We start from the raw sequence: 19,299 nt of genomic DNA, 5'->3' as shown, positions 1-19,299 counted from the left end.
GTGCCGAGTGCACCTCCTCAGCTGTCTATAGCCAGCACCTCTCCCACAGACATCAGGCTGATGTGGCACCCATTGTCCTCGCAGCACAGTCGAGGAGCTGTTACCCGCTACCGCATTGACTACAGCACCCTGGATCAGGGTGAGTAACACCTGCTGGGCAACTAGTTGACCTGAACTGCCAGTGAAAGCGCATTTTAGTGACATGCTGAGTGTAATTCAGCAGATCTATCCACTTAAGTTCCGTCACACAAGTTATCCATAGAAATGGCCAAGTATTGACAGCCTACTTCACTTCATGAAATTATGTTTCTGTTCTGATTCTGCAAAAAGATCATGGCTCAGAAATGTGTATGATAGGGTGAAGAATAATAGACAATGCAAAAGTGTGCTTGCGCAGCAGAATCATATTTTCTGAATACCTAGATCTCCAGATGATGTGATAAATACACATGGTGTGTATATTAAAACGTGATGATATTTCTCGTTGAGGTGAAAAGCTCACCATAGCAGCATGACAGAGTGTGAGGGTGAAATTAGCATAGAAGATGCCCCCCACTTTTAAAACGGATGTGTGGCTGCATTTTGGGTACCCAGTGTAAACAATAAACGGCGACAGAATGACAGACAAGACACAAACAATATGTAAGCAATATTGTGGGATGGGTGGGATCCATACCCGATCATGGATCAACCATGGTCCGTTACACCACTAATATAAATATATACGTAAATATATATAGATGTGTGTATTGTGTATTCCCACAGTGGACACTGTGTTCTCAGTGGAAGTGGGGGGTAATGAGACTCAGTTCACACTAAGAGAGCTGCAGCCCAACCACGCGTACCGACTGAGGATAGCAGCTGGAACAGGCGTTGGCTTTGGGGTTCCCTCTGAGTGGGCCCAGCACCAAACATTAGCCCACTACAATCACAGCAACCACAGCATGGGTAAGGAGGAACCAGGCCTGGGAAGTTAAGCATTTGTTTATTCCTAAAATGCCCCAGGTTTTCCACTGTTCTTGTACTGTTATTTTTGGAATGACAGAGCTGTAATCCATACAGGGAATGTAACCTTTCATTATGAAGCACTTAAGCTTTTGAGATGTTCATTTTCTGCTTGTTGGTGACAATTTAGTCACAGTCATTTATAACGTGAAGTGAAATGTGAAATATTGGAGAAACCTAGTAACAAAGGAAATAGCATTCTCAAGAGAATAAACTGCATGTTTCGTTTGTTTTCTCATTAGTGTCTGACGTGAAAATGATGAAAATAAAACTCTGAAACAAAAGACTGCTGTACTATAGTATTGACAGTGAACTCCAGTGCACAGCTTGACTGAGTTACTGTCTCTGTCAAATGTTTCCATCTTGTACAGTTGGTTTACTTTCTAAACAAATCTCACAGCCCTTTTGTTTCTATATTGTTCCCAAATATATCAGCACGGGTGAAATTAATCACATTAATGACCCATTTCAGAAAGTATTGCATATCTTTGACAGATCAAAATATCTGTGAAAATGTTTAGTTTGCTTTAGTTTCTCTCCGCACCCTGATCGTTTGCACCCACCCTTAAAATGGCTCTGTTACCTCCTGGTTTGCTTCCACTGGCATAAAGTAAAACTTTTACATATTTTGGGAGCAACAGGTCAAAATATAGCTGGAGTGAAAGTCTGGTGGTTAGTGTCAGTGTAATCATGTGGAATTCATGGTCATGTCATGTTTATTTATTTTTTTCCCAATCTCTTTCAGTGATCTTTGCCCCTACTGAGCTGAAGGTCAGAGCCAGAGTGAACACACTCAATGTGACATGGCATCTCTCACCCAATCACACACTGGTGTCTGGCTACAAGCTGTCCTGTCGAGAGGTGGAGGCTGATGAATCAGCCACTGGAGAAAGGACAACGCATACCCACATCATCAGGCTCCGTAAGAAGGCCAGGTATCATCTCCTCACTGGGCTGGGTAAGTCGTTGGCAGAGGCCGCTCCAAGTATAATGTGCTTTTAAGTGTTTCTGCTCACCAAAATCCACTGAGATGTAATGACAGGACAGACTTTTCAATCTCATTTCTCTAAACTTGCATTTAGCTACTTTTGACTAAATTTGAAATTAAATTATGCTCACTTTGATTTAGAAAAAGTTGCTATGTTTGCCCAGTACACCTGTCTTTTGGGTAGCCTTGTTCAGTTCTGAGCAAGGGAAATGAAATGCTGGTGTCCTTACTGGTGTCCTTGCCAGATAGGTGTTGTATTTCATTCTTTCACAAGCAATCTTACTTTTGAAAGATAAGGAAATAGACAGACACCTCTCTTGAAAAGTAATTTCCGCATTTCATCCAAAAGCTGCAGGTTAAAGCATTTGAATGCAGCTTGTAGCGCCATTGCCGTTTGTTGTACGGCATCTGGAGAGACCACAAATGGATTGACTTCATTTCAGATTACTGAAAGGTCTTGTCTGTAAGAGGCTTTCCTTGTAAAATATGTATAAATATTTGTCCCTCTCCCTCTCTGTCTTGCTGTATGTGTGGTGTGTCAGCGCCTGACCGGCAGTATGAGGTGAGGGTTTGGGCTTTCAACAAGCAGGTAGATGGAGCGGCTGCTGTGTGGAAGGGAAGGACAGACAAGGCCCATGACAAAAGTAAGATTTTTTCTTGCATGTGTGCATTTATACCCCCCCCCCACACACACACCAAACACAGCACACAAATAAAATATGACACACTCTATTTTCCAAGATTCAAACCCAATATGTGTGTGTGTGTGTGTGTGTGTGTGTGTGTGTGTGTTAAAGCATCAGCACTGCCCATGCGACCCCCTCCATTGCCCCCAAGCAGCATCCAAGCCACAGCCAACAGCTCCACCTCCATCTGGCTTCGCTGGGAGAAACCACGGTTCAGCAATGTGCGCATCATCAACTACACAGTGCGCTGCAGCCCAGCGGGAACCACCAACGCCTCCCTGGTCTCTTATCACACTAGGTCAGAAACCCGGGTTGAACAAGTGAACAACTTTAATGTTAAAGAAATACAGGGCCCTGGATATCTCAAAACTTGATGATAAACATAACTCCCTATGTATTAGTGTTTACACCACAAAGACCATTTTAACAGTGTTTGTGTGTAAACACATCTTCAGTAATGACACAAACCTAAACTGGGATCAAATTAACTCATTTAGATGTAGCATATTACTTACAAAAATTGTCACCAAAAGGAAACATTCATCTGGCTCTCTTCGTATGAAATGGTATTTAACTTGTATTTATTTGGTTGGACCTTCTTTATTTTACTATGCCTTCTTTAAGGAGGACCCTTTGAGGTCAAAATCATTTTGCATTTGAAGACATTAAATGACTAAACTAAAGGCCACTAAATAAAGGCTTTTATTATACCCTTTCTGCCATCTCTGCCTAATAGTGCCAGAAAAGCATTTCTTTTGGATTATGCATTTTTTCATCTTGAAGAGCACCTTGGCCTCTGCATTTCTTTACATAAAAAAACGTTTTATGTCCAACATCAAATATTCAATATGACTCCACCAACTACCAGCACATTGATACTCAATGTCAAGCAATATACTCTATATCCCTCTTGTCTCCACTATTCAGGGTAAATCATAGCAATGCTACGGAGTCCATGGTCTAAAGTGGTGATAAATTCTTGCAAGCTTAACACATAAATGATTGTCAAGCAGAAGGCAGGTAAAAATTTTGTAGCCTGGAGTGGTCCAACAGATTGTACAAACTAACACGACTAAGTGAAGCAAAGTAAACTATTTTTTTGTTAGCACAGATTATAACACATACACACCCAGGATTCTCTCGTATTTGTGTGTTGCAGCTCTTCTCAGGAGATACTGCTCGGGGCGTTGAAGCCCTTCACCCGTTATGAGCTGGCAGTGCAGTCTAATGGAGTGGACGTGGTGGGACCCTTCAGTGGCACAGTGGAGGAGTCTACTCTGTCCGACCGTGAGTCTCTGCTCTGCTCCTATCAGTTTGGTCACTTTGTATTATGTTCTAAAGACCAAACTATCAAGACCTAAGATTGTTTATCCTTCGATCGTAGAATCACAATAGCACAAAGAATGGCATGAAAAAACAGTACATCATGTTCATGTTAAAGTGCACCTTTGCTTTTGTTGCCTTTGTCGGATTCAGCTGCACTTGATAGGCTGATTATTCCAGTTTTCTTTCATTATTTTTATCTCAGTCTCCTGGTAGCAAGGTAAATGTGTTACACTCTTGCTCCCTGCTGTGATTTATTCATGTGAAGGTGTACTTGAGTGTGCTTGTGCAGGCAGATGGGTGTGCGCTCATCCCTGGCTAACGGAAATGGGAATTAGTTTTTGGCATTGATGGCTGATAACTGGCTGTAATTAAATACCCAGGTCTAGTAGTGGCTCTCATGTTGGCCAGCAGCTCTGTCTGTCAGCCAAGTAAGGGTAGTGAGTGTAGAGCGGGCCGCCTTTAATGACATTATAACCACCAGTCACCCCGTCATGCTCTCCACTGCCACATATGAGCCCAGGCCCATTCTCCCGTTGCCCTGCCTATCCCCTCTCTCCTGTACCCAGGTGGCACAAACACGAGGACGCAGATGGTTGTCACACAACATGTCAAATCCCCCACCAAGACAATACACATTCCACAGCTGTGAGGCCTCATTTCTGGGCTCTAATTATTGACCCAGTCCCCCTCTCTCCTTCAGGGCCCTCCACACCTCCGGAGGAGCTGCAGCTGAGCACACCGGACTCCTCCTCTGTGCTGGTGAGCTGGCGCCCTCCGCTGGAGCCTAACGGTATCATCATCAGCTACAGGATCTTGTACAGCGGCAACCTCAGCCAGCCTGAGCACTTGTGGGAAAACCTGTCACGGGATGGTGGGTGTTGGCTGGCATGACACGACTCCACTTCACTGCACTGAAAATAATGCTAACATTTCTGGCTCAGTTGAAACTGTGTGTGATTAACGATCGGCCTTGACAGTATGTTTGCCGCTCTCTCTTTCTCAGGGAGCATTACCAGTGTGGAGGTCCAGGGTTTGTCGAGTGGCACCCGTTACTTTTTTAAGTTGGGAGCTTCTACTGAGGTGGGGCCAGGGCCTTATTCACCTGTAAAGGATGTTCACACCCCTCTAGAGAAATATGGTAAATGGCATGCAACACATATATAGGTGACATACAGTTATAATAGGAAAAGAAGAAATAGTCATTTTAAGAGCGCTAGTAGCAGTAATTGTGGTTGTGGTAAAGAAAGATCAATATGTAATGTCTTTTTAATAAACTGTTACAATTAGTCAACTTTATTAAAAAAAGATAGAAGTAAGATTTACCAAAAAAGACAGAGACTGAAACAGTGGCAATGCTATTTAAAGATCAACCTCATCCACCAACAGTGAGTTTATATAACGTGGTTTGGTTAGATATGGTGACAAATTCAATTTGTTAATGAGCTTTGGTAGTGTGGGAAAGCAGAAATGTGTGAATGGAAACAGAGCTTTCTGTCGCTGAGACAGTGGATTCACTGCCAGGAGAATGAAATGTGTCATCTCTCTCATTTATGTCTTTATATAGTTTGTTGATGCTACATAATCCATTAATAATTACTTTCAGTGCTTAGAAAACAGAGGTAAAATAATACATACAAGCAGATGTGGAAACAACATGCATAGTGATTTAAATGTTTGTTAAACATATAATTTTGAAATAACTTGGAAAGTATAGGATTGAAATATTTCACCAACTACCTGATCTTGATTGTCCACATGTTCAAGTTTTTTTTTTTAAAGACTTCACTTTGACTTGATGCATTTAAGCAACTTGTATACCATTTTTATTACAATACTACTACTACTACTTATTAGTACAGTACTAATACAGTACTGGACACCTCAATTTTCTACCTGACAAAAACAAAAATAAATAATATAATAATATAATCATGTTTTTGAAATTGCCCCACTTTTGTAACCTTTTAGACATTTAAAAGGGGAGAATTCAAACCGCACAAATTCAGAGATGGTTTTAAAGTTAAATCAATCACTGCTACAAATTCTGTGGAATTTAAATGCCAACACGTATTCAATTGTGGTTAAATTTCACAATAGGGTATTCAGATGCTTCTAAGATTCTAAAATATTATGTCCGTTTTTGCTTCCATAAGAAGAGACACAAGCTCACGCTCACACATTTACACCCATACTCATGCACACACAGTCTTTCCTATTAAAATGAGTAATTTGTCCCCCTCCAGCAGAGAAATGGTAGCTTAGCAGGATGCTGTTGTTTCTCTTCTCCTTTTCTGGTGCATTTTGAGAACAATACTAAGTGTGGACATCAAAGGAGCGGCCTCATCTGCGACCCCCAGGGGAGGTCTTTGAATTATTGCCCTTTGTATCCAGCAAAACTGCTGTGAAAAGCACTTTCTTTACTCTCATCTCATATTGTGTTTAAGCATGCACTCTCATTATACACTTTTTAATTCCATCAGTCAGCATTTTAGCTTTACCTGTAATTATTAAATGCCCATTTTGTCTTCATACTGAGTGACTCATAAATACAGAACCATTAACTCCCCTGTGAACTGTTATCCAACATAAGCCCGTCACAATCACTGTCCTTACAAACAGTGCAATCAACAATGAAAATAATAAAACAATGAAAAGTAATATTTAAGTATTTTATTTCTCTCTCACACGCAGCTAAGAGGAATATTGCTGTGTACATGCTATCCACCAACCTATAGTACTTACATATACAGTAATTTGTTTTTAGTCTTTACTTTAAGTGAAACATGGGTGGGAACTCACTGTCAGAAAGATCATATATTTGGAATATCTGAACGTTAAACTTCCCGATGCAATAAGAAGTGGGAATGTAGTGAATTTTTTTCTTTAATAAAATGACAGAGTAACAGGTTTATTTTGTTTGTGTGAATGGGACTGAGATGGCTGGTGGGTGGGTGAGAGCTCCCGCCATCTGTTTCTTCTCCTCTCTATGTTCAGGCTGCCAAAGATACCCAGCATAAATGAATATCAATGAAGATTTGCTCTCCCTAGTTGAATGTTTCCTTATATCTCTTCACTACTGTAACTTTGTCTTAAATGAATGAATCAATACATTCTTGAAGAGCCTCTTTCCATCAGAGTCAAATAGTGTTTCAAACTAGATATGTCATTATAATACTCTTCTTTTTCAAGATGTAATAATAGAACAGGTCTGCCATGTGTAAATCTGTTGCACTGATTGTTGTTTACGTTAATTCTTAGATGTTTTTCTCCTTTTCCATGTTATATTTTAACAGAACTGAAGATCCATGCAGTGATAGGCATCATAGTCGGTGTGTGTCTGGGACTGATATGCATCCTCCTCTGCATGTGCTTCAGCTTTCGTAATAGCAAATCCAGGTAAGGTAACTTGTCACTACTTGTACAGTACTTATTTCTTTTACTTACTTGAAACAAGTGTTGTCTTATAAACAAAAAGATATCTAAAATAACCCAGGCTACTGTATTAATGTATAGCCTTCTCTAGTGCCCATCTCTTACACTATACCTCTACTCTCTTCTCCAAATAGGGAGATGTCAGGTGGCCTGGACTCCACAGCTGTGACCCCTCAGTTCAGGAGAGGAGGCAGCCCCCTTCCCTCGAACCTGCCGGAGTGCAGCGATAGCCATGAGCTGGAGACACTGATGCCCCCAGGCAGCCAAGAGCCTGGTCAGCCACTAGAAGAGGCCCCAGAGGAACAGAGCCTGATGTCAAGTGTTAATCCAGAGGAAGAGGAGGATGCCCCTGCACCTGAACCCAAGGTCAAAACCTGCAAAGGGCAACTCATTTTCCAGATGGGCCTGGGATTAATATTTTTTCACGTGTTAATAGAGGGATAATCGTTTTAATTTTGGCGCATCCATTGTGTTCTTCATCTTGCAGGCAGCTTGGAATGGCTCTGTGAGTCATAACTGGGCCAACAGAATCACTAGATACAGAGACACCATAACAGAAGACTCTCCGACACTCATTAATGGAGCTCTCAACATGCTAATTACTGATAACGGCACGGTAAATGAATTAACTGAATTGAATGACTAACCTAACCTGTGACAAGCTTTAGCATCACTGGGCCAAATGGCATTTCTAAATGGCAGACAAGGCCCCCTTTAGTTACTTTTGCTGTCAAGCTTTCCATTCTTGCACTTTTGCAGTTTACAATGATATTACAACAGGTTTACCACTTCAGATTTGTTTAAATCTTTTAGATAGTGAGTTTTTGATTTCAGAAAGTGGCTGGCAGATTTTATTAGCTACAGCTAGCTATATTTGTCATACATTTGTCAAAACATTTGTCATACTTATAACAATAATAATAATAATAAATTGAATTTGTATAGCGCTTTAAAGAAGCATGACAACAAACGGCTACGGATAGGCAGAGGTGAAGAGATGGGTCTTAAGGTGGGACTGGAAAATGGTAAGGGACTCAGAGGTGCGGATCTCATGGGGGAGGGAGTTCCAGAGCCTGGGAGCTGCCCTGCTGCGGAGCTTGGACTTGGGGACGCAGAGGAGACCGGTGAGGTGGATCTGAGGGACTGTGAGGGTTGGTAGGGGGAAAGGAGGACAGTGAGGTATGAAGGGACCAGGTGGTGAATGGCTTTGTAGGTAAGGACCAGGATTTTGTATGTGATCCGGTGAGAAATGGGAAGCCAGTGTAGTTGTTTTAGGACTGGAGTGATGTGGTGCCAGGATTTGGAGCGGGTGATGAGTCGTGCGGCTGAGTTCTGGACCAGTTGGAGTCTTTTTATGTAGGTTGAGCTGATACCAAGGAGTAGTGAGTTGCAGTAGTCCAGCCGTGAGGAGACAAAGGCTTGAATGAGTCTTTCAGCAGCAGAGGGTGTGAGTGAGGGTCTGATTTTTGCAATGCTACGAAGGTGAAAGAAGGAGGTTTAAATGACATGACGGATGTGGGGCTCAAGGGAGAGGGTTGAATCAAAAATCACTCATACTTTCAAATGGTAGCCTATGTTTTTTTTTACTATTATTGTTACAAGGGAAAGGGCTGTTAGTATGAGGACTGACTCATGTGTTTAGCAAACACTACAATACTAAGTGAGTTTCCCCAAATCCAATTTGGAGCAGCACTGAGTTGTACCAGCTGTGTGTAAGTTATCTCCAAGTTAGGTGTAAGAACACAAGAGGCTTAGTAACTACTTCTTAGGTTGTGACTAAATCAGCTACTAACAATTACTTGGGGTATAACCTAACTAGTTTGGATTTAAAATCAAGTAGCAAATAAACGATCTAAGATAGAGTTTCATCGTTTTGGTTACCACGTGCATTAGCTTTCTGGCTGACAGGAGCTACTTTCGAATTGTAGCACATTGTGGTAAAGTGATTTTGATATTGAAATATCATATAAATAAATTAAGTCTCTACTGGAATAATGTGATGAAAAATTGGCATGCAATGAAAAAATTATGCTCTGCGGCTATTCTGTGACATTTTATGATTTACACCTACCCTGGGGTATGTGTATCTATTTAGTTGTTACTTTTAGTTATGTTGTAACTTATCTTTGTGGGACAGCCGCTTTTATTTTAGTAATGCATAAATCACAACTTAGTAATAATTTACATTATAATTGGGCTAAGTTTAAACTTACACTCAGTTGGTGCAACAGACTACAAAACTGTTAACTTGACTTACAGTGGGAAACTACTACACAATGGATGTGCTAGTCGTGACTGGGTTTTTTTTTTTCAAATAACCTGCAACCACACATACTAATGTGACCTAGTGAATTAATTACGTGCTCCTTGGCCCTGGAAGTAATATTTACTACGGTGCAGCAAGCTAGTTAGTCGGACATGCTGACAGATGAGCTTACATTGGAGTAGATAAAACTGTTTAATCTATTCCTCACACTTTTGCTCTTGTTTTTGGAAAAACAAAAAAATATACCACCCATATGTGGAAAAATTCTAAACTTGACAGGCCAGTCAGAGTTCCTAAGCGTTGACTTGACCAATGCTGTTCAGGGGAGGGGTTTAGCAAATAGTCCATTTTGAGCATTGCTGATATCTATGTAAAATGTTCTATTGCGCTAAGAATATGTGCTAAGGAGTAGCTATTATATAGACTGTGCATTGTACAACTTAACCAAAAAGCTATGAATGTTTGAGTTACCTGGGCAGATCAACTACCGGTAATAGAACTGAACCTGAAGTAACAGTTAAATTGTTTTGTTGCAGGACTTAAATCGTCTGTGTACATCCATGTGCAGTAACCGGGTGGAGGCAGAAGTCATCGTTCACTCAGAGCTGGCAGATCCAGGGACAGAGAAAGAGGAGAAGGGCAGCGTAAAGGATACTAACACCACCAGGGGACCCTCATTATCAGAGGAGAGATATTCCCCTTTGAGCCAGCCAACCCCACCAGGAGAGGAGGATAATCTAGAAAAACTGGCCCAAAGCCCCTCAAATCTTCTCTCGATAAAGTTGGTGGCCAATCACAACGGGGAGCTAAAAGGCACTGGAGACCAGCCAAACAAAGACTTAGAGCCACAGCAGGACATGGGGCTAACCAATGGCTTCCACTCCCCAAAGACCATGCAGTCTGTACTGAGGGCGGAGCATCTGGAAAATGGGGACTCCAGACACTGCCCTTCGGCACCAGGGAAAACTATCTCTGCCGGGCTGTCCCCTGCCCCCTTTGTCAGCTCCGGCTTTGTCCACTCTACCTCAGCAGCACACAGTTATCTGTGCCCGTAGCCTCTGCACGTCGGGCAACGACCCTTACACACACATACAGTACAGACTGATCTTCTTTCTTTTACGTACCCAGGAAGAATCCCTAAATATTATTTTTATGCACCTCATAATCGGATTCCTTTCTCTTCCTTGCAAAGTTTTTATAAGTACTTTGAATCCATTGTTTCATACGTGTGTATATACAGTAAATATATACAGTATATTTTTAGTGGTAGAGTACTGTATATGGGTATGCATTCTCTGGCATTGGTACAATATTTTCCTCTGGGTTTCCCTCCCAATGGTTGGAAAGAAAAGAAAGATTTAACTAACCAAGCAGATGGAAGTGGACTGAAGGAGGCTATTCCCACTGTGTCGTACATGGCTCTGTTCCACTCAGGAATGAGAAAGCATGGGATGTTCCGTGAGTGAGATGGGCTGTCATCCTGGATGTTTGGTTCGGAAGCGCAGTCCCAATGGGTCTCTCTGGGCTTTGTCTGGTGGATGCTACTTTACTGTGGCACTGAGGAATAAGCCTTAAAGAGTATCTGCACACTCTGAGAATGCAGAACACCTGTATCTCTCTCCTGCCTCCTGCTGTCTCAGGGTCCACACAAACACACACACACAGAAAGCTATAATATAACTGATTCCAATGGTATCTCACACAAACTCACAGTCACCCATGAACACACATTTACGCACACACATTTCATTTCCTGACTGGAGTGTGGAGGTCTCAGGTGCCTAATTATCGTAGGTGAATTTATAATCTGTATATTTCTATATAGGATTATATTCAGTACAAATACAAAACACATCTCAATATGAAGACAAAAACACTTAAATTGTAAAAACATGTGAGTATACAGATTTGGTACACGTGAAGAATTCTTTTCTGAAATGCCATATATCCGGGTGTGATTTTGTAAAGCAGGGACACTCAGATGAAAAGTAAAAGGTGGTTTTGCTGTCAGATGGTGGAGATCTCATTTTGGAATCAAAGTATTTTAAAGTTCATGTTGGTATTGGTGTAATTATGTTGGTGGGAGAACTAGAGGAGATGTCACAACAACACATCTGTCTGATCACTCTTCTGGTTTGGCTTCCAATTAGGGATGTACCGATGCAATTCTGTGCCATTAGCTGTCATTTTTAACTCTGTATAGTCAGTTGTATGTGAAGTGCTTGCCATGTTTTTAATTCCAGGGAAATTCAACTTGACTCGACAAGCCCATCTGATTCCAGCTGTATGAGAACATTTCCACAATGCTCTACTCTGCTACAGTACCATAAATTAACAAAAGCTGACTTGAAATGTCTGCATTTATCAGATAGGAAAGGAGTTTGATGAGAAATAAATAAATAAATGTGCTCTATTTCTTTTACATTGATCCCAAACAGTTCAATATATTCCTTTAAGTATTCAATCAGCTTGCTTTCCATAATTGACCCATATGTGAAGCTGTGTGAGTCAGTGTTGATTTTGCCAGTGTAAAATTGGAACTGGCGCATCTCTACTCCTTACCGACAACACTACCTCATTTCTTTTCAGGATGGCTTCCAGTGTGGTTTCATTCGTTTTTTGTATATTACCTTTTTAAGATCACTTTCTTAACTTGTCTGACTTATCCGCCTTTGCTATTTACAGAAATTATTGTCCGACACTGTGACTGTATGTTCTTGTGTTTTGTCAAAGGAATTATATCACTTTAGTGCACTGCAGCTTCTTCTCGGATGTCTGAAAGATTGTGTCACTCAGTATTAGGTTACTGTTTTCTACAGCTCCACAGAAAACATAAACACCCAGTGTCTTTGATATAAAGCACCTAAAACAAGGTCCAGCTATGATGTAAAATGTAAAACCAAAAATTAATCACATTCAAAGGAAACAATAAAAAAATAAAATAAAAACTGTAAATGCCTGGTCATACCAGCATTTAAAACAGTGATTCCATTGGAATGAATCAAAATTGCAGTGATCAGAGGAGGCAAAATTAAGCTGTGGTAATATAGAGTTAAATTTCTGTGAACTTTGACATGAGAATTTGCAACATTGACCATTAGCAAGCCGTCTTTGCTAACCTTAGACGGGATGGAGAGTCGTAGTCCAAAATGGAGAAGGCCATTTTAGCTCATTAGCTATTTTTGGTGGAAGAAAACAGAACAGTAATAGTAGTAGTAGTAGTAGTAGCAGTTGTGAATGGTTGGCACTACTCAGCTAGCCAGCTACAGCAATTCACCAACCAAGCATGGATTTATAGAAAGACCTGGATATGAAGTAGCCGCTCATCTTGGCTTCCAGTTTTGCCTGGTGTCCACTTGCAGCCCAAAAAGCATTTTCCCCATAGACCACCATTATAAGAGACATTTGTAAAACTGTTGACAGGACACCTAGAACTGCAAACAAGGTCAATTATGACTCTTTTCATTATAAAGTTTTGATTGGAGATATTAGTTAAACTACTGCTGTGCGACATCCTCAGTGGGTCATATACCCCCCAGAAGTAAACCTGGAAGCTGGAAACTTTTTTGGCCTATGTGTCAAGCAAGCAATTCTTATTGGACTGTAGAGGCACCATCTTTGGGTTAAGTATCCATGTCTTATTAGACAACTTGCAAGCTGGTTCCATTAGGTACTTCACATCAAAGAGACTATTTTAAGGATGCTGATACTTAAACTGTTTTAACTCAGAAAGGGTGAGGGTTACTCTGTAGGAGTGCAATATAAGATGATTAATGATATGTTATACATAGATTCTAAGAAAATTGAAAGTTTGCCAAGGTGTGATCAGTTAATAATATTAATAATAGTAACGATATCCACGTCAAAGAATGACAGAATTTTGCCCTTTTGTACATGATGTCTCATCTTCTCTCAGGGGGCTTTCTTCTAGTCATCCAAACGATTGTATCCTGCCCATGTTTCTATCCATGTCCATTTAAGTGTCATCTCATCAACTTAACTCAATCACATCAGCAACAAAAATGTAAATGGTTCCTCATGACATATATGAAACACCCTGAACATATTTCCCACCAACATAATTGTGTTTTCTTTAAAACTAAGTATTGTTCTTGATTTTCTGAACAAAATGTATGGTTGGTACCTCAAAGAGACTTATTTTTTATTAGCATTGCCATGTATGTACTTAACATCACAACTAGATTGTTGTTTTTACTGCAGTAGCAGTCATATAGGGACAGATGTGAATGTGTTCTTAGCGAACCTGGGTCAAACATTAATTAGAAGGTATTATGGGGGTAAATGCGTGGGGTTTGCCACATCAGGAGAAATCAGATTTACACATTGTCAGTTACAGAAATGTTTATGAAATACCTTCTTATCAGACTTCAAAAAATGTATGGCATTCACTATACTGTGCTATTTGGCAAAACACACTTAAATGGTACATAAAGAGCAATTCCACAGCAAGCTCACTGGTGGGAGGAAACTGCTGCTGCATCACTCAGCCTCAGGCCTCAGGCCTGTTTTGCATGTGGTTACACTCCAATTAGTGATGTCAGAGCAGGTTTCCATCAGCTGTTAAAAGTAAACACCTGCTGGGACATCATTGATTTGGGTGACAATTTAAATGTATAGAGAGCAGTGCAGACACAGCTTTCTGTCCTGTGGTTTGAGGACTATTTGTCATTGAAATGCAGTCAGCTGACGTTAACCACCAAAACTAATGTGTGTATATTTATGACCCGGGTTCTTTATTGAAACTGTTTTATCTTGATACTGATTCTCATCATCTTCAAAAGCCTGTATGTCCTGTGTCCAGAGAGAAGCATAATAGTCTCAAAAGCATTCCAGTTTGATATTTTAAACATACCTCTCTCAGTCAACGGCAGCCATGATTAGCCATGCTACCTTAAGAAGAGACGTGTTAAAATCCCTGTGTTGCTGCTGCTCTGATAGTTTTCATCCAGACCTGGGTTCAGTTCTTCCATTCACTACACCATACGCACATATTGAGGCCTAAGCTGCAGTATTTGCAGCTTACAGCCAAGTGGATGGAGGTCACTGAATCAGGGCCATAAGTTGACAAAAAGGTGACAAAAATGAAATTGCCTTTTAGACATTTCATTTGAATATTGAGATTATTTGAGTATAAAATTTGCAAAGTTTTCCCTCACTTAACATGGCCAATTTAATAAGAAAATAATACACAAGATTTTTATTTTGTCTGTATATTTCTATAGACTGTAAAGCAACTGTGGAAAGTGAAAACATCTCTATGGTCACTGCAGACAGACCAATCAAGTAGACAAACATAAAGTACAAATTATTTGCTGCCCAGTAACAGAGAAAGTAAATGATCTACACCACTGCACTAATTTGTTCTAATGGAAATGAATTGATTTGTGCCAGTGAGTTGCAGTTTTGGGATATTATTCAATTCATCAAAGACACTATCACATCAGCGATGCAGGAGTTAGATTTTATGATAATGTAGCTGCCAAACTCTTTTTTGGACACTGAAATTGTACAATGTAAATTACTCTTTCCCCAAAAAATATTTTGACCCATGCTGTTTTGCCTGTGTTTAAAGTCTCAATGCAGTAGTGGATTATTGTGGCCTGTGGAACCAACACAGAGGATCTGAAATGGAGATTAGCATAAAACCTGCATGCAGCATAAAGGATATATGCTCTCCTTATAGAAGCTCTATTAACTCTTTTAACTACTATCTTTGAAATACATGTACATGCATTCTTTTGTTTGTCTTTTTGTTGGGTAAAACAATCAGATCTGGAAAATATCTCATTTTGTAGAGATGATATATACTTATTATTTTGTTCATTTCAACCTCCTTAATAAGTTTTTTTTAAACAGCATACCTCATGTTGGTAACTCATTGATTTAATTCTAATCAGTTTCTTGCTACTGCACATTTTGAAAGGAGTAGAACATATATACGTATATGTAAGCATCCTGTTGTTTCGTGAATTTTTCCATAGTGGACAGGATTGACTGTTTCTTTTTACCTCAGTGAGTTTTTGCTCATTACAGTGACCTGGATTGTTTAGTCTCTTGGTGGAGGGGTCAGTGGAAGTAATCTAAATTAACTTTTACATTGTTATTCTGCAATAGTAGTTATGACCAAGTTTGGTATCACTCAGAAGGTACCCCTGCTTCAAACAAAAATCATAGGAGAAACAGCAAAAATGTTTCTGCTATTGCTTAATAACAGAGTCACATTTTGATAGAATACCACTTTAACACAACCTAGAAGTACTAAGAAGGGAGTAGGGCTAAAAGGACATCCTCCCCACACAGGTCATACCTCTCAGTGCAGACAGCCATTTCAAAATTGTCTCTTCTCTACTCAGGTGCCCCATTTTTGCATGAAATTGTAGAGGATCATGCCAGCATATACGACTCAGATACATGTCACTTGTTGTCAAAAATAGCCTCATTTTGTCCTTTGGGAAAGTAAATCAAGGAAAACTCTTATGCATAAATTATACTTTGTTTTGTACAAATCACTCAGTGTATTTTCTGTCTCTCTGGCTGTTCTCAGTAGATTCTGGTGCTTTGTGGTGAGCTGCTTCGTCCAGTGATGTCACATAATTGTGCATTTTTTGTACATCTTCGATAGTTTTGTGTGGACCAGCTCAGTTGTGCTTCTCAGAATGTACAAGCACAGACTCAGAATCTGTGGTCATGTGCCACCAGCGACGCTCTGCAGCTACTCAGACACCTTTGAAATCATAATGTCTCAAACAAGACCTCATCCGTGTCAAAAGATGCTACTGTAGGAGCTAATTGTAGGAGCACTTAATAGATAAGCACTTATTCTTGGGCCATGAGCAACTGTGGACTGTCATCTTTACATCTCTAGAAGTGCAATTTTCTTAGTCTGTAAAATGGCAGATGGATTACTCAGTGTTAGTCATGGCGACCGTAGCCATGATTTGTGATAGAAACATTGCTTGTTCAGAGGAACTGTCACAGGATGGTTTGTAGAATTATTTCCACTGTGTTACAATATGTGAAAATGTCAAAACTTACAGCAACTCTCAAACCACTCTTCTGTAAATAAACATTGAAAAAAGTACGGCTCGGTGAGTGTTTTTATCTCAACCAAGCTCTGCATTGTTCAGCATAACTTTAATCTCACCTTTGTTTTCTTGTCTTTATTTCTTTCTTTTGTCTCCAAAGATTCATCAGTCAGTTTAACTCCTGGCATTTACGTTCCCAAAAATGACATTTAAGATACGAGGGAGCTTGGTTTCTTGAGTTTTTTCTTTTCTTATTCCAATCATTTTGACCTTTGTGTTATATCTCTGTGTATGACATATTGTGCTGTGCTGGTTTGCATTCATAGATTAAAATGAATTTCACCTTCTTAACTGTGGGAAGGAAATTAAAAAAGGGCCCTGAAGATGATTTAGTGTGAGATTATGTAAAAATATCGTCATTAACAAAAAGACCGCAGTATGTTCTAAAGTAGCGCATATTATGTAGGCCTATACAGCATATAATGAAAGACTGAACCAATTATTTCTGTCTATTATTTCCAGTCATGTTATTCTGAAGGCATCATCTTTATGTTAGCTTGGTGTTATTTTGTCACTTTGTTGCTGCTGGTATTTCAGATATGTATATACCTGTAAAGCCCCCTCCAGCCAGTTTTAACTGCCGTTTTTGGTTAACGTTCTTTCTCAAACAGAGAATGGGGGTGTGGCTAATAGTCGGACGTAATACATTACCATGACAACCAAAAACTGACCGGGTGGAGTGTTCACTAACGATATGCTGTGTTAACATCACTACACTGTAAAGTTTAGTACACTTTACTGTCTGGCAGGAGAAGCTATTACTTACCCATGATAAAAACTAATGTGCACGTATCAGCTGTTATCAATCATACAGTCGATGGTCCTGTCACGCACTGCACACGATAACTCCCACTACGTTTTGTGGTGCGCTTACTTTACCGCGGGGGTGTGGTGGGTGCCTCCGCCGATGCACTGGTGAAACGGCCGTCAGTAACATGCATGTTGCAGACTGTGTATAAGACGGTGGCAGGTGAAAGTGCGACGCGTCATCTGTCCTCCAAATGCCATAATGAAAATGACCAGCACACTAAACCAAGAGGAGGAAACAAAAAAATAACATGAAGACCCTCTGTTAGCTAACTTTCTGCAATAACTATGCTAGCTAACTACACCTGGCTAACTACAGCTTAATTAACTTAGCTAACTAAACTAGAAAGACAAACCAACAATCAGACCCAGAGGGACATACTTACTGTAAGTTCTAAGCAAATTACATGATTGGTTAGCGAGGTCACAACAATGTTTATCGGTTTGACCTCTGACTTAACCAGCCGTGACGGCGTTAACGAGGCATTACAGTGCGCCTGCGCAAGTTTGGAGAATGACGTCTGACTTATGGAATTACTATAGTCATACGTCACCAGCCCATTTTAACAACTAAGCAACTTTTGCAACTTCGAGCACAAAATTAAGCCATTTTTCAAAAAATATTTGCCGAACTATGTGGGTAATCAACATTGTAAGGAAATGACTCAGAAAAATATGAAATATCATAGAAATGTCAAAATACACTGGAGGGGGGCAGTTCAACATTTTGGGAAATAAGCTTATTCGCTTTCTTGCCGAGAGAGAACACAGACACCCCTCGCATGTGGTAAATATGGAGCTACAGCTAGCAACAGTTAGCTTAGCCTACAAGACTCCAGAAAGTCACTGATAGTATTTAGGAAATAGTCTGGGCTGTAAAACCACATTTTGTTGATTTCGTATGCATTACACAAACTATGTGATATGACATGTTAATTGGTGAGCGTTAGAGGTGCTGGTAGGCAGGTTTTGACACCTTAGACAGAGGTAATCTGTAAGAGGTAAGGTTTTAGCTGTTTTAAGCTAATGGGATGTAGCTTCAAATTTAACACAGGTAAAAGACAGCGTAACAGTGGTATCTTCATAATCTAACTCTTGACAAGAAGGCAAATAAACGGATGCAATAGACATTTCCAGTGGAGTTACTTTCTTAAAGATACTAGTTCCACAGGGGGATAATTGCATATACACAAAACATGATGTCTCTAGGGCCCAGGCTACAGTTAAATAAATCCTGCATAGTAATTACCAGCCTCCCAGCTTCCCTTTGGGCACTCACCTGTCAGGTAATATGCTCTCAGTTGCTTTGTGCCCCACCTTTTTCACTCCAGCATAGCCTCTGGTTAATAATCAGTCATACCTAAAGATGTCATTCTTTTATGCGCCACTGGAGTGCAGTGTGAGCCTTTCCAAGGATTCATGAAAAGAAGCACAGTAACCCGTTGCCACTCCCATTAGGAGAGGCTGCAGCCTGAGTGTTGGACCTCATGTGGTGCTCCGACCTCATACTTGGCTGTAGAATTGTGCAAATGTGTATTATACTGTATATCCCTTATATTACCCTCTCAAGCAGAGGAAGTGAAATAGACTTCTTCATCACACCAGTTTCCCCTCAAAACACTCAATACTAATGTCATCAAATACAAACGGTGAGAGAGAAATGGACTGTACTTGTAAGCCCTT

The 19,299-nt window shown here is 40.3% G+C and overlaps 1 protein-coding gene across 5 annotated transcripts in view; it reads left to right on the top strand.

Moving 5' to 3' along the window:
* The window catches only part of igdcc4 (immunoglobulin superfamily, DCC subclass, member 4), a 49,045-nt gene extending 32,240 nt beyond the window's left edge, over positions 1 to 16,805 (top strand). For 3 of the 5 annotated variants that reach the window (XM_038701113.1, XM_038701112.1, XM_038701116.1), the window contains exons 9-20: positions 2 to 139; positions 766 to 948; positions 1,751 to 1,963; positions 2,536 to 2,637; positions 2,791 to 2,977; positions 3,839 to 3,966; positions 4,706 to 4,876; positions 5,009 to 5,143; positions 7,299 to 7,401; positions 7,572 to 7,803; positions 7,925 to 8,053; positions 10,240 to 16,805. In XM_038701113.1, coding sequence (XP_038557041.1) covers positions 2 to 139; positions 766 to 948; positions 1,751 to 1,963; positions 2,536 to 2,637; positions 2,791 to 2,977; positions 3,839 to 3,966; positions 4,706 to 4,876; positions 5,009 to 5,143; positions 7,299 to 7,401; positions 7,572 to 7,803; positions 7,925 to 8,053; positions 10,240 to 10,758 — 2,240 coding nt within the window. In that variant the 3' untranslated portion in view covers positions 10,759 to 16,805. The remainder of the gene's footprint in view (position 1; positions 140 to 765; positions 949 to 1,750; positions 1,964 to 2,535; positions 2,638 to 2,790; positions 2,978 to 3,838; positions 3,967 to 4,705; positions 4,877 to 5,008; positions 5,144 to 7,298; positions 7,402 to 7,571; positions 7,804 to 7,924; positions 8,054 to 10,239) is intronic. The other 2 variants (XM_038701114.1, XM_038701115.1) reach the window with 2 other exon arrangements.
* The last annotated feature ends 2,494 nt before the right edge of the window (positions 16,806 to 19,299 follow it).

This window comes from Micropterus salmoides, unplaced genomic scaffold (genome assembly GCF_014851395.1).
Source record: "Micropterus salmoides isolate LMB-PRFRI ecotype aquatic unplaced genomic scaffold, ASM1485139v1 Ms_hic_scaffold_6, whole genome shotgun sequence".
NCBI lineage: Eukaryota > Metazoa > Chordata > Actinopteri > Centrarchiformes > Centrarchidae > Micropterus > Micropterus salmoides.
The sequence above is the reverse complement of the archived record's forward strand: the minus strand, read 5'-3'. Positions and strand labels throughout refer to the sequence as shown.